This window comes from Dama dama, chromosome 15, assembly GCF_033118175.1.
Source record: "Dama dama isolate Ldn47 chromosome 15, ASM3311817v1, whole genome shotgun sequence".
Classification (NCBI taxonomy): Eukaryota; Metazoa; Chordata; class Mammalia; order Artiodactyla; family Cervidae; genus Dama; species Dama dama.
Window position 1 is genome coordinate 94,169,303 of NC_083695.1, and position 21,796 is coordinate 94,191,098.

The 21,796-nt window shown below is 48.8% G+C and overlaps 1 protein-coding gene across 2 annotated transcripts in view; it reads left to right on the forward strand.

Moving 5' to 3' along the window:
• The window catches only part of MGMT (O-6-methylguanine-DNA methyltransferase), a 273,729-nt gene that overhangs the window by 49,289 nt on the left and 202,644 nt on the right, over window positions 1–21,796 (forward strand). For both annotated transcript variants that reach the window (XM_061162933.1, XM_061162934.1), the window contains one exon: window positions 1,720–1,856. In XM_061162933.1, coding sequence (XP_061018916.1) covers window positions 1,720–1,856 — 137 coding nt within the window. The remainder of the gene's footprint in view (window positions 1–1,719; window positions 1,857–21,796) is intronic.

Genomic DNA, 21,796 nt, shown 5'->3' on the forward strand with positions numbered 1-21,796 from the left:
AGGCGGCGTTGTGGCTGCATCTGCTTGGTCAGCCTGGGGAGGAGGGGCTCCAGCATGTCTGCCGCCACTGTGGCTGCTGTGCCGGCCTCCAGAGAATGAGCGTATCCGCAGTTCCTGCAGCTCTTCAAGTTTCCTTCCAGCATCCCTGCTCTCGCTTTGCCTACCGTGGCTTCAGCGAACAGTGAGATACGGCAAGACACATTAGGAGCAGGTGGAAGGCAGGAGAAGGGAGGAGAACCTGGGGCAAGAGCAGCGGAGGTGTGTTGAGGTCTCACAGTAAAGCAGACAGCAGGCTGCGTGGTGCAGACTGGACGGTCAGGGAGGGGGCAGTCTCTGGTGTTCACGCCCAGAGACTGGAGCCCTCGACGCGTGTGAGGGGCGCCTGTGGCTTAGGGCTGCAGGACAGCCCGTTGGCTCGGCCCCTGGAGAGTGAAGGCAGCCACTGCCAGCAGCCTGCAAGTGGCGAGCATGGGTGTATCCCAGTAAAGCTTTATTTACAAAAGCAGGTGCTGGGCTGGGTTTGGCCCGTGGGCTGCAGTTTGCTGGCCCTGCTGTGGCCCCTTCATGTCGTTAGTGTTTTAGCTGAGGGGTGGTTGGCGTGGGAAGAGCCCAGGTGTATTGAGGGCCGGGAGCCCTTCCTCAGGGAGGTGAGCGTTGGTGGGGGAGTCCTGGAGGATGGGGTGGAAATGAAAGCGCTGGCAGTCAGAGATGAGTGCCTGTGGAGGTGCAGCTGGCGGGGTGCAAGGGAACGCCTCGTCCAGGGTAAATCCGGGTTTGGGTGAGGGCAGGGATGGGTGGAAGTGCTGTGTGCAAGGTTACAGTTTTGGACAAGTTCATTTGGAGTGTTTTCAGGACACAGAGGTTGAGAGAGCAGGTAAGCAGGCGAGCTCAGAGGGAGACCTTGCCCCGGGGCTCCGTGTACCCTAGGCCGCTGTGGCTGAGGGTGGAGCTCTGGAGAGAGGCGTGTTGGCGGAGGCAGGGCAGGAGTCCCTGCGGGGAAGAAGCGGCTCCGCGCCACTCCGGGCCAGGTGGGCTCCCCCGGCCCTCGCCTCTGGAGTTGAGAGAGTTGTGTTTTTTTTCTTTTAGTACAGTTGGCCTGGACCTTGGTCCTGGCTCTTAGTACAGCTTTTCTTTCTTGTGAACCTTCGCTGAGTTGACCGGAATGAACATCCCTCAAAAGTCACATGGATGATGCATCATAGGATAGCTTTTGTACACTTTGTACCTAAATTTGTGACCAGCCATCTGCTAGCACAGGGGCCATTGTGTGAAGAGCAGAGTTGAATTGCACTGTTTCTGTAAATTTACTCCATAATGCTCTATTGTTAAATGTACTTTATTCAAAATATCAAATGGTTTGTTTTCCGTTGTCATTGAAAAAATTGTTGGTAATTGTTTTATTTTAAATAGTTTTAGGGACTATTTAAGAGAAGCTTTAGTTTCATCTTTGACTATGCATTGGTTAGAGATAAATGAGAAGAAAGGGAGATAGTAATTTAAGGAAATGAAAGGAGAACGTACTGCTGTTCTGTGTAATGACGGTGATTTTCTGTCTCCCAAGTAACTGTTATAAAAATGACACATTATGATTAAATTCAAAAAATGCGGGAAAAAGCTTCGGAAGATGTTTTATGTCTTACATAGCTGGGGCTTCTGTTATGCTTTAGAAGTGACCAAACTCTTTCATATAGGCTTAACTGTAGTAATTATTCTCTTCAGGTACTTGGGAGAATGGACGAGACCTGTGAAATGAAATACAAAGTAATGGACAGCCCTCTGGGGAAGATGGAGATCTCTGGTTGTGAGCAGGGTCTGCATGGGATAAAGCTGCATGGCGGGAAGACCCCAGACACTGGGTGAGTGAACGTCCTGTGTGACACCCACTGCATGGCGTGTTTAGAGCAACAGCGAGAATATGGCTACTACTTGTTCGCCATTGACCACAGGGTAGCATGAGCCACATGCTACAAGTCACAGAGATGAGCGTCTCGCTGGAACTGGTAGGGCCACGATGGTTCCTTTTCGGCATCTGTGCTTGTTGCCCAGGGACCTTCCACCTCTGATTAACCACAGCAGCAAGACCTGTAGTTAGGAGCCCCAAAACATGTTAATGTGTACGTTTACAGAGGTACCGTGAGCGTTGGACACTTCGGTTCTTAAGCAAGTGGGCTGTGGGGATCCCTCTGGAAATTTGGTGACAGGGAGCTGCTTGCCTAGTCTTGATTTTTAAATCGGGACCAGCCTTCACTGTTCATCAGCTTGCCAGGTGAGTTTTATTCCAGAGTCCTGGAATCGCTTAATCGGGAGCCCCATTGGGGCTCTTGGAAATGGTGTCTGACGTTGGTGTGTGTGTGGCTGAGGGGAAGGGTGGAAAATCCCTTTTTCAGAGGAAGTTTAGCATGTTACCATTTCTAATGGAACTCCCTTCTTTTTTTGAACGATCTCTGGTATTTTCGCTAATTGTAAAAACGTAAAGTTAAAGCACTTTTTAATGTTTTCTTCTGAAATGTAACATTCCATTTCCTTCATTCACTGATTGTGAATAGCAGTTGTATTAAAATTGTAGTTCTTGTTCTTTCTGACAGAAGAGGGGAAAACCACCCACTCCTCTGCTCTGCGTTTGTCTTAACTGGCTAATAAACACAGTGCCAGGAACGTTTGATAAAGAAAACACATAAGAAACATAAAAATTGATTTTAATGGACCCCTGTCAGAGACGGCCATAATGAGCACAAGTGCAGTAATAAATATCAGTTTTCACCTCCTCTGTCGAGATTTTTCCTGTAGAGCTGCATGTTACAATCAATAGTCTTTTTTAAGACCAAAAATAAGCAAACCTTTGAAATATATGAATACACTGTTCTCTATTTCTATGAGAACCATGTGGCTGTAGTGTTCAGAAAATCACAGGCACCAAATACTTTGTAGAGAAAATGTCATTTTGTCTTTTAGCATGTTCGCTTGCACAGTAAATCACAGAAATTATGTGTTGAATTCTTTTTTTTTTTTTTAAAGACACAGTGAATTTGGGGAAGAAAAGGTAGGAGGAAAAGCCCCTCTTAAAGTGCCCTCCGTGCCCATCGCCAAGTGTGAGACCGGAGGGAGGCTGCGGCTTGGCTTTGCTTCTGCACTCTGTGCTTGCTGCATCGGGTCAGGGTTAGGCTGGGCTGCAGAAAGCAAGCTCCTCCACCAAGGGCTTAGTGAGACGCGAGGCGTGGCCCATTTCTCTGGGGGAGAAGCACAGGCGGGTGGGCAGTCATCTGGGTCTGCTGGGGCATGGTCCCGGGAGTCTGGCCCCCAGCTTTCCTCTCGGCATCTGCAGGCTGGGCTCTGGGTGAGAGGTGCCACAGCCCGCTCCCTAGCAGAGTGGGGAGAGCAGGGGAGGGCCTCCTGTTCCACAGCAGCCCTGGCTCCTGGCTCCATGCCAGGCTGGAACATGGAGGTGGTTGGGTGCTGGCTGAAGTTAAGGGTTCTGCATGGAGGCGATTGGTGTGTGGGGGTCCCGCAAACCAGGGGTCTGTTTCATGTGGTTAATTTCGAGGGAGGGAGTGTTCAGAATTAGAATAGCATAAAAATCATGTCTGAATACTCAGAATTAACAATCGCGTTTATAAAACCAAGGCAAAAATTGCATAATATTGTAAAATCCATAGATTTTTAAGTCATAAAGTTCATTTAGTTTTTGCAGATACGTAAAGCCATGCAACCTCCAACCCAAAGCAAGATAGAAAACACTCTAAAAAGTTCCCTTATGCCCCCTTTCAGTCAGCCCCTCCCGTTGGCATCCAGTGTTCTGATTTCTGTCATGTTGGGTTAGTTTTGCCAGTTCTTGAAATTTATATACATGGAGCCATACAATATATACTGTTTTTGTATTTGATTCAGTGGTGTTGTCAAAGTCCACCCATGTTGTTCTGTGCATCAGTAAGTGGTTCACTCTTCTTTAGGAAGTAGTGGCTGTTGTATGAATGTTACACAGCTTGTTTATTCATTCTCGTGTTGCTGGACAGCTGAGTTGGCCAATTTGGGGCTACCGTGAATAAAACTGCTAAGAGTACTCTTGTTCAGGCCTCTTTATGGGCAGATGTTTTCATTTCTCTTGAGTGAATTCCTAGGTGTGAATTGCATGGCAAATGGATGTGTAATCTCCTAAGAAATTGCCAACCCTTTCTCCAGTTTACCATTTTGCATTTTTACCAGGAATGTAGGTGAGTTTGTGGTGTGCACTCACGCTTGGTGGTGATAGTTTTTAGAGCTTTAGCCGTCCTGGTGGGTATAAAGTATTCTCTCTCTGTGCTGACCTGCCCTTTCCTGTTGACTGATCTCTGAACACTGTTCTCAGTAAGTATTCATTGTGAGGCAGGTCTCTTGTGTGTTTTTAATTGGTGTTTTCAATTTGTAGTTCTGTTTACAATTTGGTGATCAGATATTTGTATTGATCATTTTCTCACGTTTGGGGACTTATGTTTTTATTTTTCTAATAATGTCTTTAATGAATAGACGTTTTTAATTTTGAGGAAGACCCAACTATTTTTTCCTTTCTCTTCATCATATTTTGTGTCTCTAAGAAATATTTGCCTACTCTGATTTCACATTCTCAATTCTTTGAAAAACGTAATTTTAGCTTTCCCTGTTTAGATAGGTATTCCATCATCTCGAATTAACTTGTGAGGGTCTCTGTTTTTTCCAAGTTACATAGTTGTTTCAGCATCATTTGCTGAGGGAAGGGAGTGGGGAACCAACTCCTTTCTCCAGGGAATTGCCTTGGTGCTTTTGTTGCAGATCAGTCACATGACCATACGTGTGTGGGTTATACGTGTCTGGACAGTGTTTTGTTCAGCTGATCTTTTCATCTATTCTGTGCCAGTTCTGTACCGACTTGATGTAGCTTTGTGATAAGTCTGAGTCTTCCAGCCCCCCCGCCTTTTTTTTGAAAGATTGTCTTGGTTTCTAGGTTTCAATTTCCCATATGACTTTTAGAATCAAGGTGTCAGTTTCTCCAAAAATGCCTACTGGGATTTTGATTGGAATTCATTGAATCTATGTATCAACTTTGGGAGGGTTGACATCTTAAATTGAATTTTCCAGTTCATGATTGTGGTTTGTCTCTGCATTTGTTTAGATTCTATTTAATTTTTCTCAGTAATGTTTGGTAGTTTCCAGCTTGAAGATCTTGAATGTATTTTGTAAAACTTATTTCTAAATACTTTGTTTCTGATGGTACTCTAAATCCACTTAATTTCTTTTTTTTTTTTTTTTTGCTTTTGCTTTTAAACTACTGCTGCTGGTACATAACACTAAATTTACTTCTTAGTTCCAGGAATTCTTTTGCAGTTTCCTTAGGATTTTCTCTGTAGAAAATCATGATGTCTGTGAGTAAAGATGCTTTGCTTCTTTCTTTCTGATCTTTTTGCCTTCTATTACTTTTGTTGCATTGACTAGAACCTCCAGTATGACAGTGAATAAAAATCATCACAGTGGACCTCCTTACATGTTCCCAGTCGTGGGGGAACAGCAGGGTGACTGCTGCCTTTGTTGGCTTTCATAGGTGACCCCTCTCACTCTGAAAATTCTTCCTCAATCTGTTGAATTTTGTTAAACAGTTTTTGTGGATTTGTTAACATAATCATGTTTTTCTCCTTTATTCTTTAAATGTGCAATAAGTTAATTTTAGGAGCCTAAATCAACCTTGGAACTTTGTACCACATCATTTAATTCATGGTATAATCTTTTTTTTCCCCTTACATATTACTGGTTTAAATTTGCTATTTTGGGACTTCCCTGGTGGTCCAGTGGTTAAGAATCTGGGCCAACTCAGGGGAGACTGGTTCTTTGGTCCAGGAAGATCCCATATGCTGTGGAACAACTAAGCCCATGGGCCACAACTACTGAAGCCCATGTGCCTGGAGCCTGTGAGCCTCAATGAGCGAGGCCGCCTCTGTGAGAAGCCCACGCCCCATCTAGAGAAGAGCCTGCGCATAGCAACAGAAAGCCAGTGCAGCCAAGAATAAATAATTGAAAGATAAATTTGCTGTTTAGGATTTGTGTTTTAAGTTCGTGAGGGGTGTTGCGTATAACTTTTTTTGGTGATGTCTTTGTGAGGTTTGGGCATTTGGGTTTTTCTATCTACATGAAGTGAGTTTGAAAGTGGCCCCTCCTCTACTTTCCAGAAGAGTCGCGTCTTGGAGTTTTTTCCTCAGGTTTGGTGCCCTCTGGGTCTGGAAGGAAGGCTTCTGGTTGGAACTGCTGTCTGAGAGAAGCGGGTGCTGCCCTCGCCCACCTCTGGGGGGCTCTCCCACCACTTGGCTTTTTGCAGGTGGAGCCATTTGCACCCTCCAGGGTGTGTCCTCCAGCTCCTGTGGTGGGGGTGGCCGAGGGGGTCTTGAGCAGAGCATCCTCAGGATGGTGGGCCCCTGTTCTCACCCTCCATCCTGAGTGCTTGTGAGTCCAGCATTGGTTTCCTCTGAGCCTCGCTGCTTTCTTCAGTAGGTCAATAAGAAGTTGGCCCCTGACATCTGTCTGTAGTGGAATTCCTTCCACCCTTCTGTACAAAGTAGGATTCCTGCTTCCTGTATTAGTCCATTTACTTGTACATATGGCTTCATACAGTGGTCATTGATTTCATTTTTGCATAAGATCCATTACTCACCTTTCCTAAAAATGTGAGTGAGGAATAGCAGTTTGGAAAGTGGTGTAATAGTCCCACTCTTGTAGCTTCCTGCCACTGTAGAGTTTCCATGAAGAACTGTCTTATTCAGGCTTTTTGCAAGAGCTTGACTGATTCCCCCCACACCGTCTTCCTGTGGCAGCAAAGCTTTGGCCTCATCATTATTCGCCACAATGTCTAAAATGTAAAATAAGGGCAGGAGGGTATATTTGTATTTCCAAGGTTATTTTGGGCTTGTTTGGTTTTCCATAAAGTTGATCATGGAGAAGGCAATGGCAACCCACTCCAGTACTCTTGCCTGGAAAATCCCAAGGGCAGAGGAGCCTGGTGGGCTGCATCCATGGGGTCGCGAAGAGTCAGACACGACTAAAGCGACTTAGCAGCAGGAGCAGCAGCAAAGTTGATCCTAGTATTTGATTACTTAAAAATGGACTGTACCACCCCGGGTTATACTTAACATTATGGAAATAGTAGTAGGACTTTTGGATCTGGGAGACTAGAGAGAATTAATTGGATGTACTTTCATGTCTGTCAAAGAGTTATCTTCATTGTTCATTTTTTAATTTGTTCTATATAAAGCTTTTTGGAAAAATACCAAATGCAAGTGAAAAAGTTATAGGCCAGCCAAAGTAAACCATTGTAAAGCTTTCTGTGTGTTGAAAAATTTAAAAGCACATGCAGGCTGTTTTTTGCTTGATAAGAATATATGGTTCGGGTTGATGTTGTCATTCCTGCCTCCTGGCGTCTGGCCCCGCCACCTCTGGTGTTGAGGATTGGGAGGAGCATGGAGTTTAGGCGTTGCCTCCTCTGAGGACTTGGGTGGCTGGCTGGCCGATGGGGGCGCACCAGAACCCCCTGGGGCCTGAGATAGTGTCATGGCAGGGCCTCTGTGTTCCTCCTGGGAGGAGGTTGACCCTTGGGTGCACTGCCAGGCTTTCACCTTGGAAGGTGCTAATGCCCTCACTCCCCCGAAGGAAGGAAGATGCCTTTGAGGCCTTCATGAAGGGAAGTTGGACTCAAAGTCTGATGGAGTCCATTGGTTTGAACGGACAGTGACTGATGGTTTCTGTATGCATTTGCTGCTCTCCTGTTCACCTTTAAATATTTGAGGGGACCATCAAGAGAACGTGAGGCTGTCGGGGGTCCGTCTGGGGTTGCTGGCCCTGCCCAGCCTGGGCCTGCTGCGCGCTCTCCGCGTGGGACCTCGGTGCCCTTTGGCTCCCTGGTTCCAGGTTAGGGTGGATCCTGAGAGTTGGCATGGCATGCCAGCCTTCCCGGGGTGCCGGCAAGCTCCTTCTCCCCAACAGACTGGGCAGTTTCAGTATGGACGCAGCGCTTGTTTTATTGTGATTGGTTTCAGGAAGGGAAGAGCATTCTTAAGGATTAACACCTGAAGAAGTGCTCCCAGGAAAGGGACGCTGGAACATGCGCCACAGGAATTCAACCTACAGCCAGTTTAGATGTCTCACGGCTTTTCTTCAGTAGCTCAAAATAATGATTTGTGTTGTGTGTGCTTATAAATATAATTACTTTACTTTACAGAATGTTCCTTAAGGAGGTCTCTGGAGTCAAATAGGCGTGTCTCTGAGAGGAGACCTTGCCAGGCTCTGTGGCTTCACACAGATAGACTGTTTTTAGAGCAAGTGTTGGTGCCAGAGCCTCTGGCTTCTGGCTCAGGGCTGAGTTAGCAGGAGCGTGTGGGGAGTCTCTGTCCTGACTTAGGTCGTCAGGAACCCAGGTCAGATCGTGCGCGCACTTCATTCACTCAGGGTCCTGTATAAGCGAGACGCTGGCGTCTTCAGCTGGATGGCTGACGCGGTGAGGGGAGCCAGGGCGGCGGTCTTGGGGGGAGCATCTCGGGAGGAGTCCCTGTCCCAGACTGGCCGTCCGGGGCGGCTGTGCGGCAGCATCTTGGGTGGCTCCGTGAGGCACAGGCCAGCGAGCGCACAGTGTGCCTTCAGGTGACCGCAGGGCCACATGGTGGGTGCCTGGGCCCCTGCGTGGAGCCTCTGCGGGGCTCCTCCTGGGTCGGCTCTGCGGCTCATACCGCAGAGGAGGTGGGTACAGGCCCCCACGCCACAGGCCGGTACCGCACGACCACAGAAAGGTGTGATGCCACATGTTACTGTGCGGTTTCTGACCCAGAAAAGAAGAGACAGGCTATGCGTAGCTTCTCTGGCTTTCAGCCTCTTCTCTTTCTTTTCCCCTTTGCCCCAAGTTTTTTAGCCTGTTGTACAGGCTCATTGTTTACTGGGCAGAGTGAAAGGTGGGAGCAGGGTCATTGGGCCTTTTCAAGCAAGTGTCACTGAGATTTAGAACTTTCCAGATGCATCTAAGAGAAAAGAGCAGTGTAAGAGTTTTATTTCTGTCGGTCTTACTGCTGTGTTTCAGGCTGACAGAATGACAAGACTCCCATGCCTGTGTCCGTGGGTTGGTTCATTTAATTTTCAGTCTGGCAGGGTCCTCTTAGAAGGAAGAAATGAACAGTTGAATAACAGTTACAAATACATGAGTTCTAAATATGAACTCCAAACTGTCAGAATGAGTTTCTTCTTTTTTAACAAGTTTCCAACATTTGAAGTATGCGAGCACTTTAGAGTATAGAGGTATATTGGCCGATTTCAAGCAGAGGGAGCGGGTGCTTTCCTCTGTGGCTTGTGAAAAGTCCTGAAATCCTCTAGGTGTTGAACCTCCCCTCTGTCCATGCCTGCTTTTGAAAGGTTGGCACTGCAGCTTTCCCAAAGAAGCAGGTCTTCTGTGGCCTCGACACAGCTGTGAGAAGCCTCGACTCTGCTGCAAGGCCTGCCCTTGTCCCTTGAGGAGGAGATGCGGGCTGAGTGGCGTGTGCTCCCTGGAGGACACTCCTGACAGCAGCCTCACTGGTGCAGGACTCGTGAGTCATCACCACATCTGGTTTACCCTCACCAGGAGGGGAGTCGTGTCCTGGTTAAAAGCCTTGGGCTTTCCCATATGAGGGATGTCACACAATATTTCTCCTTCTCTGACTTCACTCAGTGTGACAGTCTCTAGGTCTACCTATGTTGCTGCAAATGACATTATGTCGAATCTAGAAAGAAATGATAGAAATGAACTTAGAGAATGGAAAGAGACTCAGATTTGGAGAAGGAACTTAGAGTTGCCTGTTGTTTAATGTCTAAGTTGTGTCCAACTCTTTGCAACCCCATGGACTGTAGCCCGCCAGGCTCCTCTGTCTGTCCAGGGGATTCTCCAGGCAAGAAGACTGAACAGGTAGCCATTCCGTCCTCCAGGGGGCTCTTCCTGACCCAGGGCTCAAACCCACGTGGCCTGCATTGGCGAGCAGACTCTTTACCACTGAGCCACCAGGGAAGCCCGTATGTAAATGAACAGCCTACAGTGACCTGCTGTGTAGCACACGGGACTGCCCAGTGCTGTGTGGCAGCCTGGGTGGGAGGCGTTTAGGGGATGGACACGTGTATGTGGGCGACTGAGGCCTTCTGCTGCTCACCGGAGACTTATCACAACACTGTTAATCATTTATACCCCAAGACGTGATAAAAAGTTCCCAGAAAAGCCAGGGGGCGCTTCCACATTTTCTCCAAGCAGCAACTCTCTCCCTAGGGAAAGGGTGTGTAGGCCTCACACTGAGGCTCAACAGGGCCTAGACCGTGTGCTCTCGGGGGCCCCCCGGGGACCTGTGGTCTCGCAGGGCCTGTTTCTGGTGGAGTTGGCCAAGTCAGCGGCCCCCGTGGCCCTCGGGAGGCATCGCTGGCATGCGGCGGATGGACCTGGCTGCAGCAGGCGCTCCTGCACCTCCTGGCTCATCTTTGTGCCGCCCCCATGTCACTGGGCCCGTTTGCCAGTGCCCTCTGGCCAGCCTCTTGGCAGTCTGTGCCCTGTTCCATATGCTAATTAGCTGTGGTCGGGAAACTTGGTTAAAAGGCTTGTTCAGATTGTGAGAGAAAGGAGGTTAAATTCTGAGAGGAGCACTGGAGTTTATGACTGTGTTGTAACACCTTGGAGGTCATTTCCATTTTCTTTTAGAGCCCTTTTCCAGAGGGGTCGGCTTGCCAGGAGTCAGGTGTCAGGGCTCTGCTCGGAAGGGCCAGGCCTCCTGAAGGAGCTGAGTGCCGGCTGCCGCGTGCAGCCCCGGGGCAGCTCCGCAGCCCTGCACAGGGGCCCCTTTGTCAGCAGAGGAGTGAGGGGGGCGAGGGGGCCACTCCCAGAGTCCTCGGGGGAGCCTGAGGGGAGAAGAGGTGGTCTCTCTACTTACTCTGGTTTTCAGCACTGACTCCACAACAGAGGTGACCTTTCCTTTCCTAGTGCTGCTTCTTGACATGAGCGGTGGAGGAGGGCCTGGGGACAGCCTCGTCAGGGTTTAGCAGTGAGAATTGGGGTCGCTTTTGTGCTGGGTGCCTGGATGTGGGGGCTTCCCTGGTGGCTCAGCTGGGAAAGAATCCACCTGAAATGCTGGAGATCCGTCTTCGATTCCTGGGTCAGGAAGATTCCCCTGGAGAAGGGATAGGCTACCCACTCTAGTATTCTTGGGCTTCCCTGCCTGGATGTGAATGTCTTTTAAAGTAGAATGTTCACCAGTTCATGTCTCATTTGAAAATTTTGGCTCAAAATTTAGTGTTGTCAGAACAAAACAGATACGATGATGTGTCTTCATGTATTTGCCTTCCTAACATGTGACGTGTGCACCATGGACATACAGGATGTTCAGCTTACATGTTTAAAGCTTGTCTGGTGATGCTGTGCCCATTTCATAGGGGACATTGCTGACGCCACACAAGGGGCTTGGTGGCTGGAACTCAGAGCCACTTCGTCAGACTCTCTGTACCTCATGGCACTCCCACTCCCCTTTGTGAAAATAGAGCTGTGTAGGCTCTGAGACCATTGACATTTATTTCTGATATTTTGCCTTTGGATTTTATTTCCAGAATTTTTTATTGTTCACTTTTATCTAATATTTTCTGGTATTTAACCATCTGTGATTAGTGAATAATGTTCAGCTTTTGTTTTCAAAATGTTACTGTCACTTAAGCTGTAAACTCTCAAAATACACTTGGTTTGTTAAATTTATTTTCTTTTAAATTGTGTCAGTAATTAGATCAGCTCTTTGATATTAACGTACAGGATCATTCTTGAATGCTGATCAGTTTAGAATTTAAATTGAGTTAAAGGTTAAATGAGTTTAATTTTTGAGTTGAACTGAAGCATTGTCTTGTGTCAGATTCATCCAGAATTTTTATTTCCAGTTGCTGTATCAAGTGACAGAAGTGGGTCTTTCTGTAATGAAAACGTTGAATAAATATAGGGTTATGTTAGCGTCACTTGTTTGTTCACTCACGACACACGAGCGCTGCTGTGTGACGGGCCCTGTGCCATGGGGACGCGCGTTGGGCACGGTGCAGTCGTGGACGTGACGGCTGCGCCTGCACAGAGCCCGCACCCAGCACAGGACAGGCCCGGGTGGGCAGTCGGGGGTGTTCCGTTCTCCCGTGGGGGGTGTGCACGCACAGCCGTGGAGGCGGCTGCAGTGGTCAGGGGCTGGGGTGCGGGCCTGAGCCCAGTGCCTTGACGGTAGAGCCAGACTGTGATGATGTCTGTGGTCAGCCAGTGGGGCCGGTGTCCGGGGGACGCGGGGGCCTGGCCGGGGGGAGGCGTGTGGTCAGCCAGCGGGGCCGGTGTCCGGGGGACGCGGGGGCCTGGCGGGGGGAGGTGTGTGCAAGGCCGCAGGCCCTGGCTTGTCACAACTGGCTGGTGGTGCCGGCTCTCGGAGTAGGCTCCGGGGACGCTGCGAGGAGGAGAGGGCCATCTGCAGGGTCAGTTGAGAGGGAGCTGGTCAAGAAGAAGCACCAAAGAAAACTGAAGGAGAGGCGAGACACAGGAGAATGGAGGAGGATGGAGGTGGGGGACGGGCCAGTTGTCTGTTGTGTTGAAATTGCTGTGGGCGTCTGCTCCCTTGGTGTCAGACTCGCGGAGGTCTAATGCTGACTTCCAGTTTCCTCCTGTCTCTGATCTGGGAAACCAGCATTTCCCAGCCAGCTAGTTTCAGCTTTGCTGGCGGCATTCAGGGCAGTGGTGGTGTCTGCACTGGAAACGGCTCCACCCAGAGTTGGAGTGGGTCAGCCGTGGCCTGGAAGTGCTGTGCAAGCAGTCCGGCGGGGGTCTAGACCCACAGAGCCGCCAGGCTCATGCCCGGTGTCCGCCACCCTCCCTCGGCTCTCAGAGCCGCGCGCTGGGGTGGGGGCAGGAGCCAGAGCGCGCCCCCGTGGCCCCTGGTGTCCGCGTGCCTCTTCCTCTTGGCGTCCCTCTGGGCTGAGCCACCCGCAGCTGCAGGAGTCTGCCCAGTGCCTGTGTCCTGGCTTTGCCTCCTCTGTGTCACCCGTTTCCGGAGCTGCTGCCCGCTCACTACAGGTCTTTTTTGGTTTCGTTTAGTTTGTCTGTTGAGAGCTCCGATATGTCTATTTAGAAGCGTTTCCCTGACGCTCTCCATGCAATCTACACACATACATATACATCCAAACCTTTTGTAAATAAAAGGGCTTACAGGCTATATTCAGTACACCTGCAGCTTCTGAGGGGTTCCATGGAAGAACATTAGTCCTCCTGGACCGGCATTTACTTTAACTTTTGGCAGCCATTGGCAAACATTGGCAGAATGCTCACACGCATTGTGTGTTGGGGGAATTAGAGTCTTCTTGCTGTGATGGTGCTTGTAAAGCTGCTTCTCATGTGCCTTTCTCCGGAAAAGGCTTACCTCTCTGTCCTCATTGGCCAGCACAGGTGACTGCCCTTGCTCTGCGGCTCCCACATGGGACAGTGGGTGTGTCCGTCGTTCCTGAAGGAGACGCCATGGAAACTTTCAGCTGGGGAAGCAAGCGTTCTGCTGTTTCTATACATGGTTTCACACCGGTCAGGCTGGGCTGTGGGTTCCTGGTCTGAGCACACAGCTTGGGAAGACATTTTCTCTCATCCTGAAGAAGCCGTGTCGCTGGGAGCTGTCCCCCTGCAGCTGAATGTCGGGGCAGGGTCACTAGACAAAGAGTTTCCATGTGCAGATTCTGCATGTCCCAACCGCAGGTTTCTGCCAGGCTGTTTAGACCAGCTAAAAATGGAATATAAACAGTTGTAGAAGGATGCAGTTAAGGGGAGAAGCATTTTTAAGACCTAACCCATTGCAGTAGGCAGATGTAAGCCTTAACCCATAATAGTAGGATATGATGATTCTTTATTGTTGTTGTTCATTTCTCAAATAGATGTTCTTATGTATAGTATTTGTACATGAGTGTTAGGTGTGCACACATGCACATATAAATAGATACATTCTAGATATTTCTTCTTTAATGTTGCTTCGACTAAAAATACGTACTTTTAAACGTAGGGATAAAAAAATTTGTTGTTCTCAGTTATTAAAGCTTCTCCAGAAGTAACCTCCCCCCATAGTGGTTTTTCCTTTCTAAAATTCATCTGGAAAAACACTTAGCTTTCTGATCTTTTATTTTATCCAGTTTAAGACTGTTAGGAAGAGTTATTGTATAACTGAGCAGTGCTTTTATTAAAAAGAACTGGGCTGCTTATTTGTGTTCAGAGTTTCTGGGTGTTTACATCTTTTCTAGGTAAACAGAACTTCTATTGGTAATGTTTTGAGACTAACACCTTTGTCGCCACCAGTGATGCTGAAAGCCCTCTGCTGTCTGCTGGTCATGCGTGCAGTCTGAGCTCATGTGCAACTCCTGGGTGTCTGTGGGACCATCTGGAGTGCTGGGGGCTGGTCGGTGGGGCTAGACAGAGGGGAGAGAGGTGCTCACCCCTCTTACAGCTCTGGGTGGTGGTGGTGGGCGAGATGGGCCCTCACGTGGACACAAGTGCAGTGACTGTCAGGAGGCCAGGTCTCTTTTTTAATTGGGTTGTTTGGCTTTTGAATGTTGAATTTTATGTTTGTATATGTTGGCTATTAACCTCTTATCAATCATATCATTTGCAAATATTTTCTGTTCAGTACATTGTCTTTTTGTTTTGTTGATGGTTTCTTTAAAAATGGACAGGAAGAACTGAATAGACATTTCCCAAAGAAATGCATATGACCATTAGGCACATGAAAAATATTCTGGACATCATGAATCATTAGGGAAATGCAAATCAAAACCACAGTGAGATACTACCTCATGCCTATCATAATGGCTGTCCTCAGAAAGAGCACAAATAAAACATTTTGATGTGTGGAGAAAAGGGAACCCTCCTACACTGTTGGAGGGAATGTAAATTGGCGCAACCACTGTCGAAAACAGTATGGAGGTTTCTCAAAAAAATAAAAACAGAACTACCATATGACCTAACATTTTCATTCCTAGGTATATATCTGAAAAAAAGGAAAACACTAATTCAAAAAAGTACATGCACTCTAGTATTCACAGCAGCGTTATTTACAGTTGCCAAGATATGGAAGCAATGTTGATTTCCATCAGCAGATAAATGAACAAAGAAAATGTATATATGCACACGCATGTGCACACACACACACAATGGAATATTACTCAGTCATAAAAAAGAATGAAATTTTGTCATTCCCAGCACCATGGGTGGACCTGGAGGGCATTATGCTAAGTGAAATAAATCTGACAGAGGAAGACAAATACTGAATATAACAGAAAAGCAGACCCACAGGTATAGAGAACAAACTAGTGGTTATCCATGGGGAGAAGGGGGAGAGGCACAATAGGGTTAGGGGATTAAGAGGTACAAACTGTTCTGTATAAATGTAACCTACATTTACAACACAAGGAATAAACCCAGTGCTTTGTAATAATTATAAATGGAGTTGATGCTTAGTGACTTAAGTCGTGTCCAACTCTTGTGACTCCGTGGACTGCAGCCCACCAGACTCCTCTGTCCATGGGATTTCCCAGGCAAGAATACTGGAGTGGGTTGCCATTTTCTTCTCCAGGGGATCTTCTTGAGCCAGGGATCTAACCCGTGTCTTCTATATTGGCAGGTGGGTTCTTAAGCCATAGATGAAATATGACCTTTAAAAGTTGGGAATTGTACACCTATAACATTGTACATCAACTATACTTCAATGAAAAAAAAGGCAGAAGCGGAGCCTGGACTTCATGGTCTGTGTGTGGCGTTGTTGGGCAGAAGAGTGAAACCCAAGGCCTGCAGGTGGCCTTGTGCCTGTCCAGGGAAGGAGGTGGAGCTGGACAGGCAGTTCTGTCTCTCTGGCCCAGCCTCCGCTCGGACCTCAGCCTCCTCTGCCAGGCTGTGTGGTTTTGTCTGTCTGTATGTTGACTTCTGTCAGTTTGGACATACCTGTGAACTTCTTTTCAAGAAATTGAAGAGAAGCTGATGTTTACTTCAAATGTTAATGAAGACTTGTGCAGGCAAATGGCAGGGATTCCAATGAACAGATGTTAATACATTCTGAATGCTTCTCTGCAGATTGCTCTCAAAAATTCCTGGGTCCCTGGACCTTGAGCACTGTGAGGGACCGTGGGCACTGTCCAGACCAGCCCTGTTATTTTCCAGGTAAAGGAACCAAAGACCAGGGACTGAGTGTACTGTGGGGATGCCGTGTGGCCTGGCGAGGGAACCGCTGCTGCAGGCTCCCCGTCTGAGGCTCCCTCTCTGTCTCCAAGGCCTTCCTGGGGCAGGCTTCCCCAGCCGCAGTCGTCTCTCGTTCCCTGTGTGCTCGCCAGCTGAGCGGCCGCATTTGCCTGACCCTGTTAGTCAGCATCCCACAGCCTGCCCTTCGGTGGCGGTGGGGTCTGCAGGGTCGTCCTGGAGTTTCACGAGGCATTCGGCTCTCCGTCTCTCCCCGTCTTCAAGGCGGGTCCATTGGTCGGTGGAGGTTCCAGGCCAAGAGCAGGAAGAACAGCTGGTGTGGAAGGACCGGAGCCTGGTCAGGCCCTGCTCGCTGGAGTCCGGGTCCTCGGAGCGCAGATGGGCGGAGGTGAGGGCCGGCCTGGGGCGGGCGTGGCCGCGTCTCCCTGCCGCGCGCAGCCCCAGACGCCGAGTGCGGGCAGCCCGTGGGCATGGCCTGCTCGGGACCCGCCTTGTCACACCTGGGCTGCAGTGTTCCATTTCAGACAGTGGCAAACTGCGGCCAGTTGTCTCCTTATTAGAATTCATGCACTAAATGGGCGAGTGTGTTGAAGGAGAGAAGGGAGCGTTTGTAATTTCCGTGTGTCCTGCCTCATTGCCACTCCCCGCCCACAGGTGACCGTTAGAGGACCGTGCTTCTGCCCACAGCTTGCTTATCCATCTCATTAACTTGTTCGCTTCTGTAGCCCTTCTTCCCTTCGCTTTATCATGCCAACTCCGGGGATCCGTTATTAAAGAGGCAGTTAATCATGTGATATCTTGTTTTTTGCATCTGAGTTTTCAAGAGCTCTCCAGATTTTTATTGCCTAAAGTTCCATATGCCATAGACATAATCCCGTCAGCTGTAAATTCCCTTCTGGAGGAGAAACTGACAAACAACTTTATAATTACATTTTTAGCCTTAATATCTGAGGGTCAGAAGCATGTTCAAGATTTATGGAGTTCCTGAATTTAAACTGTAAGCAATAAAATTTTCTTAAGGTGGGGTCCCATCTGCATCTATTATTACAAAACCCCTAAAGTTACTTTAGCAAATGACATGTTAATAGTTTTCTTTTTTCTTTTACTTTTTGACAAATTGTGTCTAAGAAAATTGCTTGCATGGAAAGTTTTCTGTGTTTGCAGACTTGAACAGTTTTGCTGGTTAAGCAGTCTGGGGATGATAAACTTTTTTTGTCAAACTATGACTTTGGTGCTGCATTAGGAAGAATCAGAGCCTGTAGGGCAGGTCTGTTATAAAGGATGCCCACTCACTTCTGCCCAGGGTGCTGTGGAAGTCATTTGCCTTGACAGAACTAAAATATATGTAATCTTTTAAAAAATCCACTTTCAGTTTATTTACATGATTTGGAGAAGCACAAATTTATATCTGTAAATTATAAATTTATATCTATAATTTATATCTATAAATTAGATATTTATAGAATGTCTAATTCTGTAAATCAGAAATTGTCCTCATTTTGTACTGATTATAAGCAGGGCTGGGCCTGCTGATCATTTCAGTGGATGGTTACCCTCTGGGGTAGTGGGGTTGCAAGGTAATTGCCGAGGGAGGGGAGAGATTCCCCTCTGTGCCTACAGAATTGGTGCTGCTTTGACCCAACTGCACCCTTCTTCTGTACTAAAATATACTCAACCTAAAATTTGCTGTTTTAACTGTTTTTAAGTGTACCGTTGCACGGCGTGACACTGATGTTGCTTTGCACCCATCACCACCAGCCAGCTCCAGAACTGTGTGTTTGCCAGACCACAATGCCGTACTTGGTGAACACTATGCCCTCCGGCAGCTCTGAGCTCAGAACTGTCCCCGCCGTTCTGCCTCTGTCTCTCTTCCAGCCCTCCTTTGATACCCAGGGTTGCTGGGTGCCCCAAGCCAAGAGAGGCCTGTCTGGAGACCCGGCCCCCTTGCAAGTCCTAATAAGCTGCCTTGGCTTGGATGGCAGGTGGGCCTTGGAGCACTTCTTCCTCAGGGCAGTGGGGTGGGGAGTGCAGCCGCTCCGTTTTGAGACTGTGGGGGCTACAGAGCCAGCCTGCCAGATTTTGCTGATCGTTGGGGAAGAACTTTGAAGAAATGCAAAGTTGTATGTAATTGTGGGGGAGGTATTCCTAATGAAAGCAGGACCCCAGGGCACAGAAATTGTAAGGCAGAGAGATGCCGAAGAAACGCGCCTTCTTGAAGACTGAAAGGATGCTGAGTTGACCCTGGAGCTTTCTGCATCTGGTCAGCGTGGCTTTGATGAGGTTGGACCTCTCCAAAGAGGAAGAGGAGGAGGGTTAGCGGGGGAGGTGGGGAAGACCAGAGGCAGGCCTGGGGTGTCGAGGTGAGGAGGGGCAGGCTGAGGGCTGTGGCGGGAGCAGCCGCCAGCAGGGGACGGAGGCCCCTTTGTGCTTTGCCGGCCTGCTGGAGCCCCCAGTCTGGTAGCTCATGGTGGACCTGGACTCCTCTTGAAGCTGTGATTTTTCAGGAGTTTCAAGGGCATTTGTTGCACATTGACTTTGAATCTCTAACTTTCTGAGATGCTTTCACCTGTAACAGGTAACTGTTTCCTCTGTCTTTAGTTAAGGAACTGTTATTGGGTGCAGTGATCACAGCTAAAATATCAAACAAGCAGTGGAAAATCTTTAGTGGATACATGTAACATGCTTTAGAGAAAATGATGAGCAGAACATAGTCTGATCTTCTGCTTTCTGCCTGGAAGCCTGACCTCTGCTGCTCACAGGAGAGCTTAACCCTGACCTTGTGAAAGTGACTTCCGAGCCCTCCAAGGGGCACTGTGCTCTGAGGCACGAAGGCACAGGTGGCTGTGTGTGCTTTTCCCCTGGCTCGGAGAACGGGCACTTCATTGAGGTGGAAGGTTCCAGTTCTGCCCATGAAAATATTATTTCATGTCACGAAGCCAAGATAAGGAGAACTGAAGAACAAGTTTCCTCCCATTGTTGTATCCGAAAGCAGCCGTTTTAACAACCCTCACAGTGGGTCAGTGTATTTACTTACAAGAGAGCAGTGGGAACAGATCCGCGTGGCTGGTGGCCTGGCTGGGGCTCCTCTCTCCCCAGATTCTGGGAGGACTGGACTCCCCACTGTGAGAGGCGGGCTTGGCCATGTGGCTTCTGTGGCTTCAGCTGCTGTCTCACCAGGAAGAGCGCATGCTCTGGGCCGTTCTCTGCTTCAGGAAGGGGACGTGTAATGTATGGTGCCAACCAGCTCCCCTGGGAGTGTGAAGCCAGGCTGGACCAACGGCCTGCGTCACTGCTGTGGGTCAGATGTTGCTGTGGGGCTATCACATGGACCCCTCAGGGCTGCCTTGGGCTCAGCTCCTGCACACCCAAGTGCGTCGTGCTCAGTGGCGCCCAGGTGGCCTGGGGAGGTTGTCCATCGCGTTGCTGCATGGGCCACTCCAACAGAGGGCCATGAGGAGTGGAGTCCTCGTGACAGCCTGCTGATGGCAGTGTATCGATTCCCATGTGGGCTGGGAGTGTTGGCTGCGTCTAGAGCCGTGCCCGCGCTCACTCATTGGTGGGGCGATGGCTTACGCGTGCAGCGTGTGCCAGGTGGGGGGTCTGCCCGCATGGCAACTGGGAGTCTGCACTGTGTGTCCCTGGTCACGTTGGGGAAGCTGTGCCTGTGGTGTGCAGGCTGCCTCCAGGTGGTCCTGGCACCGGGGCTTCCTGCTGACGCCTGTGGAGGGACTGCAGTGCGGGGCCGAAATCAGAAGGTGCGGGGGCGACGCACACTCAGAGCCTTTGCAGAGGTCAGGCTTTGCTTTTGCACACATATATAACCTTTCAGGATTTTCTCCTAGGTTGTTCATTAATGTATGTAAAAATATTAAAAGCCCTTGTATATTACATCAAAAACTATGTCAGCTGCTCTGCTTTTTTCTATTTATTAAAACTTTTCAAGCAGTAAAAACATTTTACTTGTTAATGAGGGAAAGTGGGAAAATTAATGACAGAGAGCGGGATCCACCACCACGTCTCCTCTTAACCACGCACAGCCGGCGTGCTCCTTGCTGCATGTACTTTAATTTCCCTGTTAGGGTTCAGTAAGCAAATGCAAATAGATTTAATGATTTGCATCAGTAGATCATTTCTCAGTTTAATATCCTCTGATATTTTGGGTCAAGGACTCTTTCTTTGGGAGGCTGGTACAATTTCTGGAGCTAAAATTATTAATATTAGTAATAATACATTATGTTCAAGTGAATGGAGAGAAACGTATCCTTTTTCACAAAGTCAGATTCACACAGTAGCCTGTTGGCTGAACGGTGGAGACAGGAAGCCGGCCTGACGAAGCAGATGGGCAGAGCAGGGCGTCTTCCTGGTGCGGTGCCTTGCAGCTGGCTGAGCAGTGCTGCTCTTACTTCCACACCCCTGGTGAACCTGTGGGCCCGTGGGGCGCACAGTACGTTTTTGTCACATCAGTTCAACAAGAAAATGAAATTAGAACTCTGTTCACCAAGCACTCATCGAGCTTTCCTGTGACAAGTCTGTAGCAGGCTGGTGCAAGGTGGATGCAGAGACATGCACCTCTCCTCGAGGAACTTTGTTAGGAGAGGCAGAAACGTCGGCAGGAAATCGTGTGTGTGGTGTAGAGAACAGGAGAGTGTTCAGAATGCACTGAAGACTGCTGGGAATGCTCTGGAATCAGCAGGAGGAAAGCTTCCTGGGGAGGAGCAGAGCAGCTCATCGTTTGCCCGTCCCGAAGGCCGCCTCAGGTCCTGCCTCCCCTTGCAGAGGCTGAGTGCTGGGGGCTGGCTCACCGAGCAGGGCGGAGGCGCGGGGGCAAGTCTGCGGCCCTCTGGATTGCTCCTGGGGGCCTCTCCTCCCCAGTGACAAGAGGCGGATGAGGGGGACTCCCTCTGCCCCTCAGCCTTTGGGCGTAATGTCTGAAGACGTGATTCTGGGAGCTGGGGCAGCTGTTTCGTAACCATGAGTGGCTAAGACTGACGCTGAAGGGCAGTTTACTGCAAGAGAGAAGGTGCCCCAAGCTGGGTCCCTGACGGGCCTGCCCGTGGCTGGTTTCCTTGCCTGCGGGCTGATGCGTGTCCACGCCACCGGTGCCACAGCCATAAGCAACCTGCCGATGGTGAGCTTGCAGTGCTTTCACCTGTGGAACTTAGGCCCCTTTAACAAATAAAGGAAAAATACTGGGTTAGCCAAAAAGTTGGTTCGAGTTTTTCTGTAACATCTTATCAGAAAAACCCAGGCGAACTTTTTGGCCAACTCAGTACAAAGGAAATAAGTCCCTCATAGTTCTAATACCCAGAAGTATATTATTAATATTACAGTTCCTTCTAGCTTTTCATCACTGTGTGTTTAAAATCAGTTCTGTATTCTACTTTCTAAGTTTAACTTTACGTCGTAAGCATTTTTATGTTATTAACTACGCGTTTTTAAAGCATGGTTTGTCTGTTTTTGAAGGCCTGCATTGGATGGTTTTGCCATCATGACACCTCCTCCTGCCCTGGTGAACGCCGGGCTGTTTGTTTGCTCTCACTGGGTTGCGGTGTGCATCCTTGATGAGCATCTTTGTGAACC